This window comes from Microcaecilia unicolor, chromosome 4 (assembly GCF_901765095.1).
Source record: "Microcaecilia unicolor chromosome 4, aMicUni1.1, whole genome shotgun sequence".
NCBI lineage: Eukaryota > Metazoa > Chordata > Amphibia > Gymnophiona > Siphonopidae > Microcaecilia > Microcaecilia unicolor.
The window spans coordinates 27,496,757-27,515,190 of NC_044034.1; the positions used below are offsets into that span (position 1 = coordinate 27,496,757).

At 45.5% G+C, this 18,434-nt stretch overlaps 1 protein-coding gene across 3 annotated transcripts in view; it reads left to right on the plus strand.

Moving 5' to 3' along the window:
• The window catches only part of MYO7A (myosin VIIA), a 324,978-nt gene that overhangs the window by 148,650 nt on the left and 157,894 nt on the right, over window positions 1-18,434 (plus strand). For all 3 annotated transcript variants that reach the window (XM_030200068.1, XM_030200066.1, XM_030200067.1), the window contains 4 exons: window positions 190-400; window positions 3,706-3,841; window positions 6,302-6,408; window positions 13,985-14,122. In XM_030200068.1, coding sequence (XP_030055928.1) covers window positions 190-400; window positions 3,706-3,841; window positions 6,302-6,408; window positions 13,985-14,122 — 592 coding nt within the window. The remainder of the gene's footprint in view (window positions 1-189; window positions 401-3,705; window positions 3,842-6,301; window positions 6,409-13,984; window positions 14,123-18,434) is intronic.

An 18,434-nucleotide genomic window follows, 5' to 3' on the forward strand; every position in this document is an offset into this window, starting at 1 on the left:
TTCTAGAACACTGTCATTTATGCACCTAACTGCCGTTAGAATTTACACCAGGTTTCAGCAGGCGTAAGTGTTCGCGCCCAAAGTTAGGTGCAAGATCCACGCTGCACTAGTATACTGCAAAGGACGCTAATGAGACTGAAAATCATTTTCTATATAGCCGACCTTTCTTTCCTGTGATTTCCTCCCCAGTTTCGAGCAGCTGTGCATAAACTTTGCCAATGAAAACTTGCAGCAGTTTTTCGTACGCCATGTGTTTAAGCTGGAGCAGGAGGAGTATAACCTGGAGAACATTAACTGGCAACACATTGAGTTCACCGACAACCAGGATGCCTTGGACATGATCGCTATTAAACCCATGAACATCATTTCCCTCATTGACGAGGAAAGCAAATTTCCCAAGGTATGGCGTTAGGGTTACGACTGCAGCCAGGGTCTGGAATGAGGAAGCAGCATTTGCAGTTCTGTAGAATTAGCTGTAGGGTAAAGCAGATTGAGTCCTGTAAATTAAATCAGTACCTTTTAAATCTAGTCCTCCAAGTCCATTTCTGCAGTTCTGGGCCTTCATTCTGCTTCTTTCAGTTGACTTTAGACTCTCAAGTTGATCTCTCTTTCCATAGTTCTCTTTCCATGTTCCCTTGCTTGTCACATTTTTAAAAAAAATTGTCTTTTAGACCCATCAGTTTGTTCCTGAGCCTTTGGTTTCCAGCTCAAGCAGGACTGTTTTTTGTTGGGAAAAGGTAAAATGAAGTTTGTTTTGCAGGTATTGTTTGTTATGGTTTGGTATTGCAATGAGGTTTGTTTTCCCCCTGGGTCTATAATCCAAAATAGCTGCCCATTTCAGCAATAGTCCTTGGCTGACAGCCATGGGCCACAATTCATGCACTTCAGTACCAGCTACTCTGTATCACCAGTAGCAATGACAGCATGGGAGCAACATTTTCAAACTTAGTAGGGGTGCTAATGCCCAGTTAGTGCAGTGGACTTTGATCCTGAGGAACTGAGTTCGATTCCCACTGCAGCTCCTTGTGACTGTGGGCAAGTCACTTAACCCTCCATTGCCCCTGGTACAAAATAAGTACTTAAATATATGTGAACCACTTTGAATGTAGTTGCAAAAACCACAGAAAGGCGGTATATCAAGTCCCAATTCCCTTTCCCTATTTGAGATTCTACATGGAATGTCGCTACTATTGGAGATTCTAGATGGAATGTTGCTACTGTTTGAGATTCTACATGGAATGTTGCTATTCCACTAGCAACATTCCATGTAGAAGCCTGCCCTTGCAGATCAGCAGCAGCAGATCGCCAAGACCTGTCGTTTCTTTCTTTACAACATCCGTAAAATCCGCCCCTTTCTTTCCGAGCACTCTACCAAAACCTACCATCTCTATGCTGATGACTCCCAAATCTACCTTTCTACCCCTGATATATCACCTTGCATCCAAACCAAAGTTTCAGCGTGCTTGTCTGACATTGCTGTCTGGATGTCTCAACGCCACCTGAAATTAAACATGACCAAAACCGAGCTTCTCATTTTTCCCCCCAAACCCACCTCCCCACTCCCCCCGTTTTCTATTTTCTATTTCTGTTGATGGCTCTCTCATTCTCCCTGTCTCCTCAGCTCGAAACCTTGGGGTCATCTTTGACTCTTCTCTCTCCTTCTCTGATCATATCCAGCAGATCGCCAAGACCTGTCGTTTCTTTCTTTACAACATCCGTAAAATCCGCCCCTTTCTTTCCGAGCACTCTACCAAAACCCTCATCCACACCCTTGTCACCTCTCGTTTAGACTACTGCAATCTGCTTCTTGCTGGCCTCCCACTTAGTCACCTCTCCCCTCTCCAGTCGGTTCAAAACTCTGCTGCCCGTCTCGTCTTCCGCCAGGGTCGCTTTACTCATACTACCCCTCTCCTCAAGACCCTTCACTGGCTCCCTATCCGTTTTCGCATCCTGTTCAAACTTCTTCTACTAACCTATAAATGTACTCACTCTGCTGCTCCCCAGTATCTCTCCACACTCGTCCTTCCCTACACCCCTTCCCGTGCACTCCGCTCCATGGATCCTTCTTATCTGTTCCCTTCTCCACTACTGCCAACTCCAGACTTCGCGCCTTCTGTCTCGCTGCACCCTACACCTGGAATAAACTTCCTGAGCCCCTACGTCTTGCCCCATCCTTGGCCACGTTTAAATCTAGACTGAAAGCCCACCTCTTTAACATTGCTTTTGACTCGTAACCACTCGCCTCCACCTACCCTTCTCTCTTCCTTCCCGTTCACAATTGATTCGATTTGCTTACTTTATTTATTTTTTGTCTATTAGATAGTAAGCTCTTTGAGCAGGGACTGTCTTTCTTCTATGTTTGTGCAGCGCTGCGTACGCCTTGTAGTGCTATAGAAATGCTAAATAGTAGTAGTAGTAGTAGTAATGCTAGGGTCCAGCTTAGGAATCAGCATTCAAGAAAAAGATCCAGATGTCATAGTGTGCGGCGGCAGCCAAAGAAGCAAACAATGCTAGGAATTATTAGGAAAGGGATGCAAAATAAGACCAAGAATATTATAATGCCTCTGTATCGCTCCATGGTGCAACCTTACCTTGAGTATTGCATTCAATTCTGGTCGCCGTATCTCAAAAAAGATATCACGCAATTAGAAAAGGTTCAAAGAAGAGTGACCAAAATGATAAAGGGGATAGAACTGCTCTCGTATGAGGAAAGGCTAAAGAGGTTTGGGATCTTCAGCTTGGAAAAGAGACAGCTGAGGGGGAATATGATTGAGGTCTGTAAAATCCTGAGTGGTGTAGAATGGGTAGAAGTGAAGTCCAGGGGACACTCAATGAAAGTACATGGAAATATGTTTAAAACAAATAGGAGGAAATCTTTTTTAAACTCAATAGGTCAGCTCTTGAACTCACTGCCAGAGGATGTGGTAAAAGCGGTTAACGTATCTGAGTTTAAAAGGGATTTGGCAGGGCTGCCGAGAGCCAGAGCCGGGCTCGGGACAAGGCCGGGCCCGGGCCCCCCCCCACCCCACCCGAGGTCATCGTCGCCGCCGGGCCCCCCCCCCTCCACCCGCTACCGGGCCCTGAACTAACCTTAAACGCCTCCTTCCTTTCCTTTCACCACCTTCGCGGCAAGCAGCAGCAGGGCAGACCTCTCCTTCCTTCCTTCCTTCCTTCCTTCCTTCCGTGCTCTGCCTTCGGGGACGTTACGTCAGGCGAGGGCGGGACACAGAAGGAAAGGGTGGCCTGCCCTGCTGCTGCTTGCCGTGAAGGTGGTGAAAGGAAAGGAAGGAGGCGTTTAAGGTTAGTTAGTTCGGGAGCGACGGCGGGCGGGCCTGACTGTGGTGGCGCTGGGCCCCCTCCGGAGGCCCGGGGACTTTTGTCCCCCCCCCCCCTCTCGGCGGCCCTGGGATTTGGACAAGTTCCTGGAGGAAGTCCATAGTCTGTTATTGAGATGGACATGGGGGAAGCCATGCTTACCTGGGGATTGGTAGCCCGGGGTTGATACTATTTGGGTTTCTGCCAGGTACTTGTGACCTGGATTGGTCACTGTTGGAAACAAGATATTGGGCTAGATGGACCATTGGTCTGACCCAGTATGGCTATTCTTATATTCTTCTCAAATCTTTATGATCTGATAGGAAGAATGTGTAACATGCATCTGAGCACTACATCTTGATTAAATATTGAATGCATTTTTCCTTGCAGGGCACAGATACCACTATGCTGAATAAACTGAACTCACAGCACAAGGTAAACACGAACTACATTCCTCCAAAGAACAACTATGAAACTCAGTTTGGAATTTACCACTTTGCCGGTGTGGTGTACTATGAAGCAAAAGGTGTGTCATGTTTTTAGTTATTTATTTATAAATAAACATTTGGACAACCTCTTTAAAGCAATACACAGAAAAAAAAATCACAATAACATATAAAATGTAGCAACAATTTACAGTACAACAGACAAATGCCTGCCAGTTGGACTTAGGCAACCCATCCCCCCTCTCTCCACTATCCCTACTTCAACCCTGCTGGGAATAATGAGTACTTCATCAACTACCTGGATTTCAAGAAGTGGTGTAGAATCGATTTTTTTACTCATTCCAAAAGTACAAAGACTAGGGGGACACTCGAGGAAGATACATGGAAATACTTTTAAAATAAATAGGAGTAAATAGTTTTTCACTCAATGATTAGTTAAGCTCTGGAACTCTTTTCTGGAGGATGTGGTAACAGCGGTTAGCGTATCTGGGTTTAAAAAAAGGTTTGGACAAATTCCTGGAGGAAGAGTCCATAGTCTGCTGTTGAGGCAGACATGGGAAGTAACTGCTTGCCCTGGGATTTGTAGAATGTAATCTTGCTACTCTTTGAGATTCTGCATGGAATCTTGTCACTCTTTAGGATTCCAGAATCTTTCTATTCTTTGGGGTTCTGCATGGAATGTTGCTACTCTTTGAGATTCTGCATGGAATCTTGTCACTCTTTAGGATTCCAGAATCTTGCTATTCTTTGAGATTCTACATGGAATGTTGCCACGATTTGGGTTTCTGCCAGGTACTTGTGACCTGGCTTGGCCACAGTTTGGAAAATAGGATACTGGGCTAGATGGACCATTGGTCTGACCCAGTATGGCTTCTCTACTGCAGTGCCCCCTAGGGTGCCCGGTTGGTGTCCTGGCATGTCAAGGGGACCAGTGCACTATGAATGCTGGCTCCTCTCATGACCAAATGGCTTGGATTTGGTCGTTTTTGAGATGGGCGTCCTCAGTATCCATTATGGCCGAACACCGGGGACGACCATCTCTAAGGTCAACCATCTCAACATTTAGGTCGACCTAAATGTTGAGATTTGGACGTCCCCGACCGTATTATCAAAACGAAAGATAGATGCCCAACTTGTTTCGATAATAGCGGTTTCCCCGCCCCTTCACGGGGCCAGCCTGCAGGGACGCCTTCAGGAAAACTTGGGCGCCCCGTTCAATTATGCCCCTCCACGCCATATTTTGTATTGTTATTTGAATATTTTTACTGCTGAAATTATGTTTGACTTATTCTTGCTGTACACCACCTTGAGTGGATTTCCTTTAAAAAACGGTGAATAGATCCAAATAAATAAATAACTGGACAGTGCCGCTGAATATCCCCTCTGACTGCCTCGCACTATCTGGACAGTACCAAGGTGGCCTATAGGTGGAGCTTGGGAGGAGCCAGAGGTTAGCTGGTTAGCGATGATTCTCACACTGCTAACCGGATAAAGTTAGGACAGCAAAAGGCTCTTCTACCTAGCAGTGTGAATATCACCACTGACCGAAATTGGATATTCAGCACTGACCAGCAGTTGGGTACTAGCACTGAATATCTGGTTTTATTTTAACTATGGCAACCAGTAGTTTTCTTAACCACTAACAGCTGTGGCTAAATATCGGGCCCATAAAGTTGATACTTGTGACAAAACAGTGGGTTTGTAAGCCTGTAAACTGTAACATTGTAACATAGTAACATGCATAGTAACATGTATTAATTATTTCTTAAAGTGTATTTTTCTGGTTTGGCTAGCAGATGGTGCATGTTTTATGTTTAAAGCTGTTACAGAAAAATGACTATTCCTTCTTTAGTTTAACACAAAGAGAAAGTAACCTGCAGTGTTGTGGCCAGCTAATTTTAAAAAATGTTCTGGGCTCTGATTGGCCCAGGAGCTCAAATTCAGTCTGGAAATACTGGGGGTTTTTTGAGACTAGAGTAGAGAGAGAAAGACCTCTTTACTGAGATCCTGTGAGCAGTTATATTCGGTAACCTGTGAGCAGCTATATTTCCTGTACTTCCCAGGCACTATCCAGGTAGTGATAAAATGTTTAGATAGTTTTATAATTGATCCTTGTTCAGTTACCTGTTATTTTCCATCTGTTTTTTTATAGTTCACTGTTCAATATTTTTATGACAAAAATTTTTTTTTTCCTTTATTGACTCTGCTTGTCTGGACTAAGAATCCTAGTGGTTTGTGTGTTGGGTCTGTGAATGCTTTCTAGGAACTGTGGGACCACTGGGAATGTGGCCCCAGTAACCTAGAAATCACTGGGGATAACTTGAGAGTGGGAGACTCACCCAGAGGTGGTTGGGACCCAGTCGGTGGGAGGAGGGTGATAGTGTAGAGAACATGCCCAGGTGCAGGCAGACCTGAGCTCTGCAGGAGATAGACCCTCTAAGTGGTCACAGGGTGAGCTCCAGGTGAGTGGCTAGGCATTTTGTGACAGTACTTATCTCTTGGTGCTACATTGCCACCTCTGTATGTCTTCTGTCCTGCAGGGTTCTTGGAGAAAAACAGGGACACCCTTCATGGAGACATCATCCAGCTTGTTCATTCCTCCAAAAACAAGTTCATTAAGCAGATCTTCCAGGCCGACGTCGCTATGGTAACACATAAGCACACGCGTGTGATTACACACTAGGAATTAGATAAGATTGGTGAAGCTTGAAGTGTGTGGGAAGATGGCTTGATTGATTGACGTATTGCAGAACAGGTTATTAACCACGCAGAAACAAAATTTACAAATTTATTAATCCCATTTCACAGTTTATATCTATAGATTATATGTCCAGGGTCCTGTTCTATGAGTCTTTCCCTTCATCTATCTACATTTTAAATTAGCAGTTCAAAGGAAAAGTTGTTTGATGATTATAGACGAAACCTCTGTCTCCTGGATGACAGGCTTCTATGCCCAATTTGGCATTTCTTTATGCTAGATTAGTTTTCGGCCTGGTAGTTTTCTTCTCCTCCTCATTACAGTAACACTTCCATTCCCCCTCAGCATTTCTTAGCTGGGTGACCCTATTCAATGATAGTAGGGTTGTTCAATCAGACCTCTTGGGATGTACCAGAAGGTTCCATCAGTTTTTCACCAGATGTACCCAGTGGGCCTTTGATAAATCCTGTAGCAACTTTAGTTTACTTTGAGTGTGTAAACAACGCTCCCTCCAGGGGCAAAATGGCCATCCTTTCGCATAACTGCTGATACTTATGGGATCAAGAAGTCTCTGACACATATTTTTTACTGGCAAAATCTAAGGCAGCTCAGAAGCTGGGTCCTAAATCCTTTTGTTATTAAATTAATAAACAAATCTCCTTTCTGTCAGTGACAGACTTATTGCTTTGTTTCCAGCCTCCTGTTTTGCACTGTGCAGGGCCGTGCCTACTGCCTAGGGTCTCTGGCGCCCCCCTGCAGACCATCAGTTGGCGCGTGCACCTCCCCCCCCCCCCCCCCCCACCCACCCAGACCTGCCTGGCTCCAAAGCAAGTGATGAGCTGGGCGGTGCCAAAGAGCCGAGCGCTGCTCCCCCAAGCTGCCGTCTGGGGCGCGATGGAGGAAATGGCTGGATTTGGCCTGAGCCGCCTCCACTCCATCCCCGATTTCCCGGCGCTTTAAATTTACCTCTCTCCGCCTCCGACGTCTGCGCAGCATCAGTGAAAGCGCTGCCTGTCTGACGTCTCTCCACCAGCCTTCCCTTCGCTCGTTTGTTCCCTCTGTGTCCCGCCTTCTTCTGACATTATTTCCTTGAGGGTGGGACACAGAGGGAACAAACGAGCGAAGGGAAGGCTGGTGGAGAGACGTCAGACAGGCAGCGCAGACGTCAGAGGCGGAGCAAGGTAAATTTAAAGCGCCGGGGAATCGGGGACGGAGCGGAGGAGTAAGGTTGTTTTTTTTTTTAATACAGCTCGATGGCGTGGTGCCCTTGAAGGCAGGCGCCCCCCCCCCCCCCCCTGCGGCACTTACCGCGCTTACTGTGTTGGCACGGCCCTGGCTCTGTGTGTTTTTCCATGACTTGTGTATTAGCCTTTCAGAAATAGTCTGGATGCTAATAGACCCTTGCAAACAGCTGCAACAGACAGCTACCCTTAAAATCCCTTCTCAATGATGTTTCTTCTTTTGCTTTTTCTCCTTTCTGTCTTTCTGCCTTCTGTCCAACTAGTTTCTCTCTGTCCACCCCTGCAGTGCTTTTGGCCAGTCGTCTACACCGCTGCAGAAGGTAAACATTAGCTTGCATCTTGCTTGTACAAACATAACCAGGAAGCAGCATGGTGAAGACCCATGGGGGGTGGGGGGGGAGAGAGTTGTCACCTGGTAGCATCTTCCTGCCAGTGTTGCCAGGTGGGCGGTTTTACCGCCCAATTGGGCGGTTTTCCGCGACCCGCCGCGGGAAATTTTTGCCCGCGGCGGGTTGCGGTTTTTTGGGCTGGTTTTTGTGCTTCGGGCGGTTTTTTTAGGTGGCTTTTTCGGCCGCGGTGGGCGGGGTTAGTGACGTTTTTGGGCGGGGTTAGTGACGTGGGAGGCGGGGTTAGTGACGTGGGAGGCGGGGTTAGTGACTGGGAAGGCGGGGTTAGTGACGGGGAAGGCGGGGCCGATGACGGCGGGGGCGGGGTGATGACGCGGGGGCGGGGGTGTCAGGGGCGGGGTTTGAGTTTGGGCGGGTTTTGGGCTGGATTTTGGGCTCCTTTAGGCTGGAAAAATATTTTCCACCTGGCAACCCTGCTTCCTGCTCCTTCTGTGCTTCCAGCTGAACCAAAACTGACCCTACTGTTGCACCTCAAGCCTTCATTCATAGCCTGTGTTATTTATTTATTTATTTATTGCATTTGTATCCCACATTTTCCCACCTATTTGCAGGCTCAATGTGGCTTACATAGTACCGTGAGGCGATCGCTTTTCCGGTATGACAAATACAGTGATGATATGGTATAATAAGGTGCCTGTGTGACAGACACATAAGGGAATAGAAAGGAGGAAGCGTTAAGCTATGTCCAGTTCAAGTATTAGTATCGTCGTGTTGCAGGATTCAGGCATTTAAGTTGGATCGTTAGGGTATGCCTTTTTGAGCAAGATAGTCTTTAGTGATTTCCGGAAGTTTGGTAGGTCATACGTTGTTTTTGCGGCGTTTGGTAGTGCGTTCCAAAGTTGCGTGCTTATATAGGAGAAGCTGGATGCGTAGGTTGATTTGTATTTGAGTCCTTTGCAGCTTGGGTGGTGAAGGTCAAGGTATGAGCATGTTGATCTTGTTGTGTTTCTAGTTGGTAGGTCTATGAGGTTTAACATGTATCTCGGGGCTTTGCCGTAGATGATTTTATGAACCAGGGTTCAGATTTTGAACGCAATACCTTCTTTGATTGGGAGCCAATGCAGTTTTTCTCATAAGGGTTTGGCGCTTTCGAATCTCGTTTTACCAAATATAAGCCTGGCTGCGGTGTTTTGAGCAGTTTGGAGTTTCTTTATGATTATTTCTTTGCATCCCGCATAGATTCCATTACAGTAGTCTAGGTGGCTCCGTACCATTGATTTGTTCCAAGTTGCGAAATATTTCCCTTGGGAAGAAAGGTTTTATACGTTTGAGTTTCCACATTGAGTGGAACGTTTTCTTTGCTACAGATTTCGCTTGGCTTTCTAGCGTGAGGTTTCGGTCTATTGTGATTCCGAGAATTTTCAGGCTGTCTAAAACAGGAAGGGTGTAGTCTGGGGTGCTTATGTTAGTGGGTTTGTTCGTGTTGTATTGGGTTGAGAGGATGAGATTGTGTGTTTTTTCTGTGTTGAGTTTTAGTTGAAATGCATTCGCCCATGAGTTCTTGATGATCAAGCTGAGTTTGATTTCATTGTTGATTTCTGTTAGATCATGTTTGTAATCCGTGTCCCAACCATGACAGCAGCATAATTGTGCCCGACAGGTACAGATCAGGTTTCCCTTTGGAACCCGGTATAAGGGGTGCTGCTTAGATAGTCAGTAGATATATCACGGTTGAATGACGACCAGGGGACCCACAACTTTCCCCATCTCACACGGAAATCCTTCCACAACATGCCCCAAGTCTGAACTCCCCCAAGCAGACTGGAGAGCTGAACCTGGATTTTCTAGATAGTCGTACATAGATAGCTCTGCAGTTGAGTCAACAGGCCAGTCTAGCCCCCCTCCACCCATCCCTCTTCCCTCCAAGAAGTGTTTTATATTACCCTATTCTGCTTCTGGTCTCCTCTTCCCTCACGATGGGCCTGGCATTACTGTGGCCTTTCCAGGGGCGTAGCCACACACCCAATTTTGGGTGGGCCTGGGCTCAAGATGAGTGGGCAGAAGAGCCCCGCCCCATCCCACAGGTGATTTGGTCTCTCCTTTTGCCTGCATGCCATATGGTCTCTCGAACATCCCCCCTCTCCCGCATACCTTTTAAATAGCAGATTTTCACCAGCAACGAGCAGCAACTACTACACTTTGCTTATGTTGGTCCCACAGCCTTCCCACTGATGCAACTTCCTGTTTCCGCATAGGCGGGAATATGTCAGAGGGAAGGCTGTGGGGCTGGAGCTAGCAGTACATATCAGTCGCTTTTTGCGGCGGGTGAAGATCTGCTATTTACAAAGTATGCAAGAGATACACTTGTTGGAAGTTTTCAGCTGGTGGGGCTTGGGAATCCCTGCCAGCCACATCATAGGAGTGCTGAAACTGGGTGGGCCTGGGCCCACCCTGGGCTACGCCACTGGGGCCTTTCCATACATCATTGCTGGGAAAGTCAGCACATGTGAAGTAAGCATACTAAGTGGTCCTTTTACTAAGGTGTGCTGAATTATGGCCTTTGCTGGTATAGACGCGTGTATTGGACTCACGCAGGTCCATTTGTTAATGCACCTGCAAAAAAGGCCCTTTTATTTTTGGTTGCCGAAAATGGACATGTGACAAAATGAAAATCATCACGCGCCCATTTTGGGCTTGAGGCCTTACCGCCACCCATTGACTTAGCAGTAAGGTCTCACAGGTTAACCGGGCAGTAATCATCAGCGCGTGTACACTGCTGATTACCACCCAGTTAGCGCCACGCGGTAAAAAAAATAGAAATTATTTTCCGCCGCGCATTTCGGATGCGTGTAGAGATTAGAATTACCACCAGGGGCACACGGTAACCGGGCGGTAGTTCTAATTTGACGCACGTTGTACACGCGTGGGGGCTTACGTGTTTTAGTAAAAGGGCCCCACATAGTCTTAAACTGTGGTCTCGTCCATAGTCTTACAGAATGGTAACATACATGTTGCACGATAGTCACCTACATAGTTTTAGATGGGTAGCAGTCGCAAACGTATGCAGGTGAAATCTGATCAGCGGAATAGTTGTAACCGAAAAGAGAGAACAGGAAAAAAAACACTGAATATTTATTTAGATTTTGCTCGCACCTTTTTTCAGTAGCAGCTCAAGGTGGGTTATAGCAGGGGCGCAGCTACGTGGGGCCACGGGGGCCTGGGCCCCCGTAGATTTGGCCCTGTACCCCCCCTGCCGACGACCCTCTCGACCCCCCCCCCCCCCGCCGCCAACCCACCGTCGCCTACCTTTGCTGGCGGGAGACCCCAACCCCCGCCAGCTGAGGTCTTCTTCTTCCTTTGTTCTGTTTCTGAGTCTGACGGCCCGCCCACCAGCCTGCCCGTTTGTCCAGAAATCCGGACAAACGGGCAGATTGGCAAAACCCGCCCAGTTGCCCGGACATGTCCTCAAAAAGAGGACATGTCCGGGTAAATCCGGACATATGGTAACCCTAGGTGGTAAGCACTTCCCCCTAAAATGACCGCGTGGTAATTGGTTCACTTACCGCACGGCCATGAGCCCCCTTTTACCGAAGCTTAGTAAAAGGACCCCTTATTGAGTTACTTCCTAAGTTCAAAGCAGGGAAAGAGGTAGAGAATGAGCACAGGCTGCACCTTGCAGTTAGCATATGGTAACTTACCCTGCACTGTTCCCACAGCAGGTAACACAGATCATTTCACTCTATTTCACTAGGTGGCGCTAAGTGCATCCTTGTTATATGCAATGCAATGAAAGTGCGGTAAATGTTTTTCTCCTTGTTAACTCTGTTGGCAGATTGGCCATGCCCCCAGTGGTTAACACAATTGTCATTTGGTAATTTTCGCAGCTAATGCATGATAAGAGCAGATTTTTAACTTCACTTTAATAAAGATCTTTTTCTTTTTTTGTGTTGGGGAACATTATCTTCATTATAACATCACATTCTGCACTTGTAGCTGGGTATGGCTCCAACTGGTCCTTTATATTCTATGAATCACAGATCAAATATGCAGAAATTTGCCCCCTTTCTGGATGCTCATGAATCACAAGATATATAAATCCCTGTTCTGAAGCTTCATTTTTAAAAATTTGTAATAGTTCCTGTCTCTTTTTTCACTGTGATATTCACAGCACAGTCAGTGGCAGTGCTGCATTCCAACTCAGGAAATGAAACCGAATAAAAGATGTTTGGCCAGAGAAATATTCCTCCCCTCCTCCAAAATACACAGTTTTTCCCCAGCCCTTTGAATCTTATTGCTCCTGGCTCATTCTCCTAGAGCAGCGGCTCTCAATCCAGTCCTCAGGGCACACCCAGCCAGTCGGGTTTTCAGGATATCCCCTAAGAATATGCATCCCAGGTGGGCCAGGGCCCACCCACTTAGGGCTCAGGCCCATCCAACAGTAGCACACGGTAATGAACATGCTGCTCTCCACAATACTGGCGCCTTCGCATGCTCAGTTTTCTGCGCATGCCTGCTGCAGACTACCAAGGTGGAGACTGGAGAGAAGCATTTTCCCACCAGCTGAGATATTTTTTTAATGTGGGGGTGGGGAGAGAACATTTGGTGCCCACCCACTTCTTGCCTAGGCCCACCCAAAATCTGCTATCTGGCTACGCCCTTGCTTACAAGTAACTACAATCGTTATTTTTTCATTCAACTTTATTGAAAATTATCATTATGAAAACAATTTTCCCAAATTTTAAAGCTGATCGGCTTCTCTATGCTATTTATATCAAACACACTCATACTCATTCAACCACATTCACACTCCACTATTAAAACTAAAATACGATTACCCTCTATCTTCTGAAGGAAGGATATTCATACATACACTGGCTGCGTTCCATTCTAAAAGAAGCTTATCTTACAGCTTGACTCTTTATCTCTCATGTTTTTCATACACTGACATAGCATGTTGCATGTGACTTAGAAGGAGTGGTTCCACGGAATCTTAGCGGAGATTGGGTGGCGACGACGGTAATTGGGAAACAAAATGGGAGCTGGGCAGACTTCTACGGTCTGTGCCCTGATCGTGACTGAATAAATAGGGATGGGCTGGAGTGTAAATTTTAAGGGACTTCGATGTTAGCTTCAGAACTTAGTACAAGAACAGTGCTGGGCAGACTTCTACGGTCTGTGCCCTGAGAATGGCAAGGACAAATCAAACTCTGGTATAAAGTATCACATGCCATGTAAAATGAGTTTATCTTGTTGGGCAGACTGGATGGACCGTACAGGTCTTTATCTGTCGTCATTTGCTATGTTACTATGTTACTCTTTGAGGTTCTACATGGAATGTTGCTACTCATTGGGATTCCGGAATCTTGTAACTCTTTAGGATTCCAGAATCTTCAGAACATTTAGTACAAGAAGAGTGCTGGGCGGACTTCTCGGTCTGTGCCCTGAGAATGGCAAGGACAAATCAAACTCGGGTATAAAGTATCACATACCATGTAAAATGAGTTTATCTTGTTGGGCAGAGTGGATGGACCGTACAGGTCTTTATCTGCTGTCATTTACTATGTTACTATGACTTATTATATCTCATATATCCTTCATTAGATGCAGCTCAAGAATATGCATGAGAGAGATTCGCATGCCAAGAGGGCGGTACGTGAAAATCTATCTCATGCATATTCATTGTGGATATCCTGTAAACCCGGCTGTTTGGTTGTGCCCCAAGGAGTGCGTTCAGAAGCGCTGTCCTACAGTACACTCCAGTGGCAGCAACCCAGCCTCTGCAGCACCTCTAACCCCTGCTGCTCCAGATGTGGAAGAGACAACCTGGTAGTGAGACACAAGCCCTCTGTCCCTGCTCCGTAACAGAGGAAGACTGCTATTGTTGTCATTATCCTTCCATTTCCTGACAACAGATCTCTTTGGTTGTCCTGTTCGTAGGGAGCTGAGACCAGAAAGCGCTCTCCAACGCTGAGCAGCCAGTTCAAACGCTCCCTGGAGCTGCTGATGAGGACCCTCGGTGTCTGCCAGCCCTTTTTTGTTCGCTGCATCAAGCCCAATGAGTACAAGAAGCCCATGGTAAGCGTCTGCTTTCTCTTGTTATCTATAATCTAATATTATTATTATTTAATACATTTATACCCCACATTTTCCCACTAGTTGTAGGCTCAATGTGGCTTACACAAAACCGTAGTAGGGCTATGGTACAAAAGTGCAATAATACAGTATAACAGTAAGATTATAAACAGATTGGTATCAGTTTAACACAAGATAGTGAAGAAAATATAAGGTATTAGTGTCCATGAATTATTTTAAACCATTAGTAAATCTTATTATGTTGTGCCTGGAGAATAAGCCTTTTTGAACAGGGTGGACTTCAATAATTTTCTGAAATTTAGATAGTTCTGAGTTGTTTTTACTAATTTGGGTAAAGCATTCCACAGTTGAGTGCCTATGAAGGAAAAGTTGGAGGCATATGTAGATTTATATTTGAGGCCAATACAATCTGGATAGTGAAGATTTAAGTAAGATCGGGAGTGACTGGATATTAACTATCTAAAGATTATAAAACCCACAAAAGGAGAGCAAAGTACAAGCCAAGAAAAAAAAACTCAGCCAGAATATGACCAGTTTGAGCACTTACAAACAGTATTGCGCCAACACAAATAGTGAATATCAACGATAACAATGATAACAGTAGTAATAATAATAACAGTAATGAGACCCTTAGAAAAGGAATCTGAAACTTCCAAATTTCTGGTTCCAGGATTCTATATAGGTTGTCCAAAGGTGGGTGCAGAAATTTGAGTGTGGATCGCAGATCTGCGCATAAACTAATTAGCTATTTAGATGCTAACAATTAATTAATCATGATATTTATACCCCACATTAGCCCAAAATAGAGTCAAGTTCAATGTGGCTTACAAACAATAGAGGGGTCCTTTTACGAAGGTGCGCCGAAAATGGCCTGCGCTGTTGTAGGCACATGTATTGGACGTCTGCAAACAAGGTGGGGTTTTTTTGGCCAAAAATGGACGTGCAGCAACATAAAAATTGGTATGTGTCCATTTTGGTCCTGAGAACTTACCACCACCTACTGACTTAGCAGTAATGACTCGTGCGTTAACTGGCCGGTAATCATCGGTGTGCGTACACTGTCGATTACTGCCTGGTTAGCGCCACGCGGTAAAAAAATATATATATTTTCTGCCGCGCGTATTGGACGCACATTAAAAAATGGAGTTACCGCCTGGGGCATGTAGTAGCCAGGCGGGAATTCCAAATTGCTGCACGTTGGACACGTGTAGGCGCATACGTGCCTTAGTAAAAGGGCCCCACAGTGAATAAAACATAATAATGTACAGAATGTAACACAAATTACAATAACTTCAAGAAGCAGAATAATACATGTGCAGTAAGTAACTAGGGATTTAGACTATCTCAAGGGAGACTGGTCACCTAAATGGCAGATGACGTTTAACGTGAGCAACTGCAAAGTGATGCATGTGGGAAAGAGGAACCCGAATTATAGCTACGTCTTGCAAGGTTCCACGTTAGGAGTCACAGACCAAGAAAGGGATCTAGTTGTCGTCGTTGATGATACGTTGAAACCTTCTGCTCGGTGTGGTGCGGTGGCTAAGAAAGTAAATAGAATGTTAGGTATTATTAGGAAAGGAATGGAAAACAAAAATGAGGATGTTATAATGCCTTTGTATCGCTCCATGGTGCGACCGCACCTCGAATATTGTGTTCAATTCTGGTCGCCGCATCTCAAAAGAGATATAGTGGAATTAGAAAAGGTACAGAGAAGAGCAATGAAAATGATAAAGGGGAATGGGACGACTTCCCTATGAAGAAAGGCTAAAGCAGCTGGGGCTCTTCAGCTTGGAGAAGAGACGGCTGAGGGGAGATAAGATAGAGGTCTATAAAATAATTATTGGAATGGAACGGGTAGATGTGAATCGCTTGATTACGCTTTCCAAAAATACTACTACTACTACTACTAAACATTTCTAGAGCGCTACTAGGGTTACGCAGCGCTGTACAATTTAACAAAGAGAGACAGTCCCTGCTCAAAGAGCTTACAATCTAATAGACAAGTGAACGGTCGGTCTGATAGGGGCAGTCAAATTGGGGCAGTCTGGATTCACTGAACGGTAAAGGTTAGGTGCTGAACGCAACATTGAAGAGGTGGGCTTTAAGCAAAGACTTGAAGACGGGCAGGGAGGGGGCTTGGCGTAAGGGCTCAGGAAGGTTGTTCCAAGCATAGGGTGAGGCAAGGCAGAATGAGCGGAGCCTGGAGTTGGCGGTGGTGGAGAAGGGTACTGAGAGGAGGGATTTATCCTGTGAACGGAGGTTACGGGCGGGAACATAAGGGGAGATGAGGGTAGAAAGATAGTGAGGGGCAGCAGACTGAGTGCATTTGTAGGTAAGAAGGAGAAGCATGAATTGAATGCGGTATCTGATCGGAAGCCAGTGAAGTGACCTGAGGAGAGGGGTGATATGAGTATATCGGTTCTGGCGGAATATGAGACGTGCAGCAGAGTTCTGAACAGATTGAAGGGGGGATAGATGGCTAAGTGGGAGGCCGGTGAGGAGTAAGTTGCAGTAGTCCAGGCGAGAGGTAATGAGAGCGTGGACGAGAGTTCGGGTGGTGTGTTCAGAGAGGAAAGGGCGAATTTTGCTGATGTTAAAGAGGAAGAAGCGACAGGTCTTGGCTATCTGCTGGATATGCGCAGCGAAGGAGACTAAGACTAAGGGGCCACACAATGAAGCTATAAAGTAGTGAATTTAAAATGAATCAGAGAAAATTTTTCTGCACTCGATGTGTAATTAAACTCTGGAATTCATTGCCAGAGGATGCAGTAAAAGCAGTTAGCTTAGCGGGGTTTAAAAAAGGTTTGGATAGCTTCCTAAAAGAAAAGTCCATAAACCATTATTAAAATGGACTTAGGGAAAATCCACAGCTTATTTATGGGATAAGCAGCGTAAAATGTTTTGTACTTTTTGGGGATCTTGCCGGGTACCTGTGACCTGGACTGGCCACTGTTGGAAACAGGATGCTGAGCTTGATGGACCTTCGGTCTTTCCCAGTATGGCAATACTTACGTACTTATGTAGAAACTAACATCGGACAAAATCTTAGCATCCCAGATTATTATTACTGTTATTCCCCTCAATATTTAAAACCATTTAACTGGCCAGGAAAGGCTTCTGGCTGGTTAAATGGCAGTTAACCAGCTATCAGGCAATACTCAGCAGGAGATAGCCGGTTATCTCCCGCTGAGTATTGTTGGCTAGCGCTTAGTGAATAGCCAGTCGGATCGTGCGATGTAACCGGCTATCCCCTGATATTCAGCACACTGCCGGCTAAGGGCCCCTTTTACTAAGCCGTGTAGGTGCCTACAGGTGCCCAACGTAAGCCAAAATGGACCAACTGCCCAACTACTGCGTGGCTCTTGCGGTAATTTCATTTTTGGCGCACATCCGCTACGCGCATCTGAAAAGTAATTTTTATTTTCGGACATGCATAGCGGACGCGCGCCAAGTGGTATCTGATGCACATAGGTCCTTACCACCCAAATTCTTTACCGCTAGGTCTATGGCTGGCGGTAAGGTCGGAGACCCAAAATGGACTCGCGGCAATTTTGATTTTGCCACATGTCCATTTTCGGGGAAAAAAAGAGGCCTTTTTTTTTACAGATGCTGAAAAATGATTCTGTGCGCCTACACTACCGCAAGCCAGTTTTCAGCGTGCCTTTGTAAAAGGACCCCTAAGTTAGGCCAGCGAAATAGTAGGTCCAAAAAAACAGCAGGGTAGCCGATCCGCAAACTCCAATATGGAAACAAACAAAGCAGATCAGTGTAAATAAAACCAAAGTTTAATGGAAAATAGGTGATCTAAAATAGAAAGCCCGACGCAGGCCGTGTTTCGCCCAACTGGGCTGCATCAGGGGCTACAAAACAATAATATAACAATTAAAAACACGTATAATAAAAACAAATTAAAAAACAATTATAATTAAAAGCAAAAGCTAGGCTGAAAAGACAGAACACCATGATAATAAAACAACATGATAATAAAACAAAACACCATGATAATAAACCATGACAGTATGAACTGATAGCATAAACATCAGAGTAATAAAATGAATGTTACAGTACGCATACAATCAGACAGATATAATCAATATATAAATAAATAAATAAAAAAATAGCTTTGGTTTTATCTACACTGATCTGATATGTTTGTTTCCAGCGAAATATTGGCCAGTTTACACGTAACCTGCCAGTGCTGAATATTGACTTGGCCAGTTTAACTCGAAACTGGCCAAAATAGACAGGATATTCAGTGCCAGTCCGGCATTGAATATCCAGGTTCAGCGCTGAT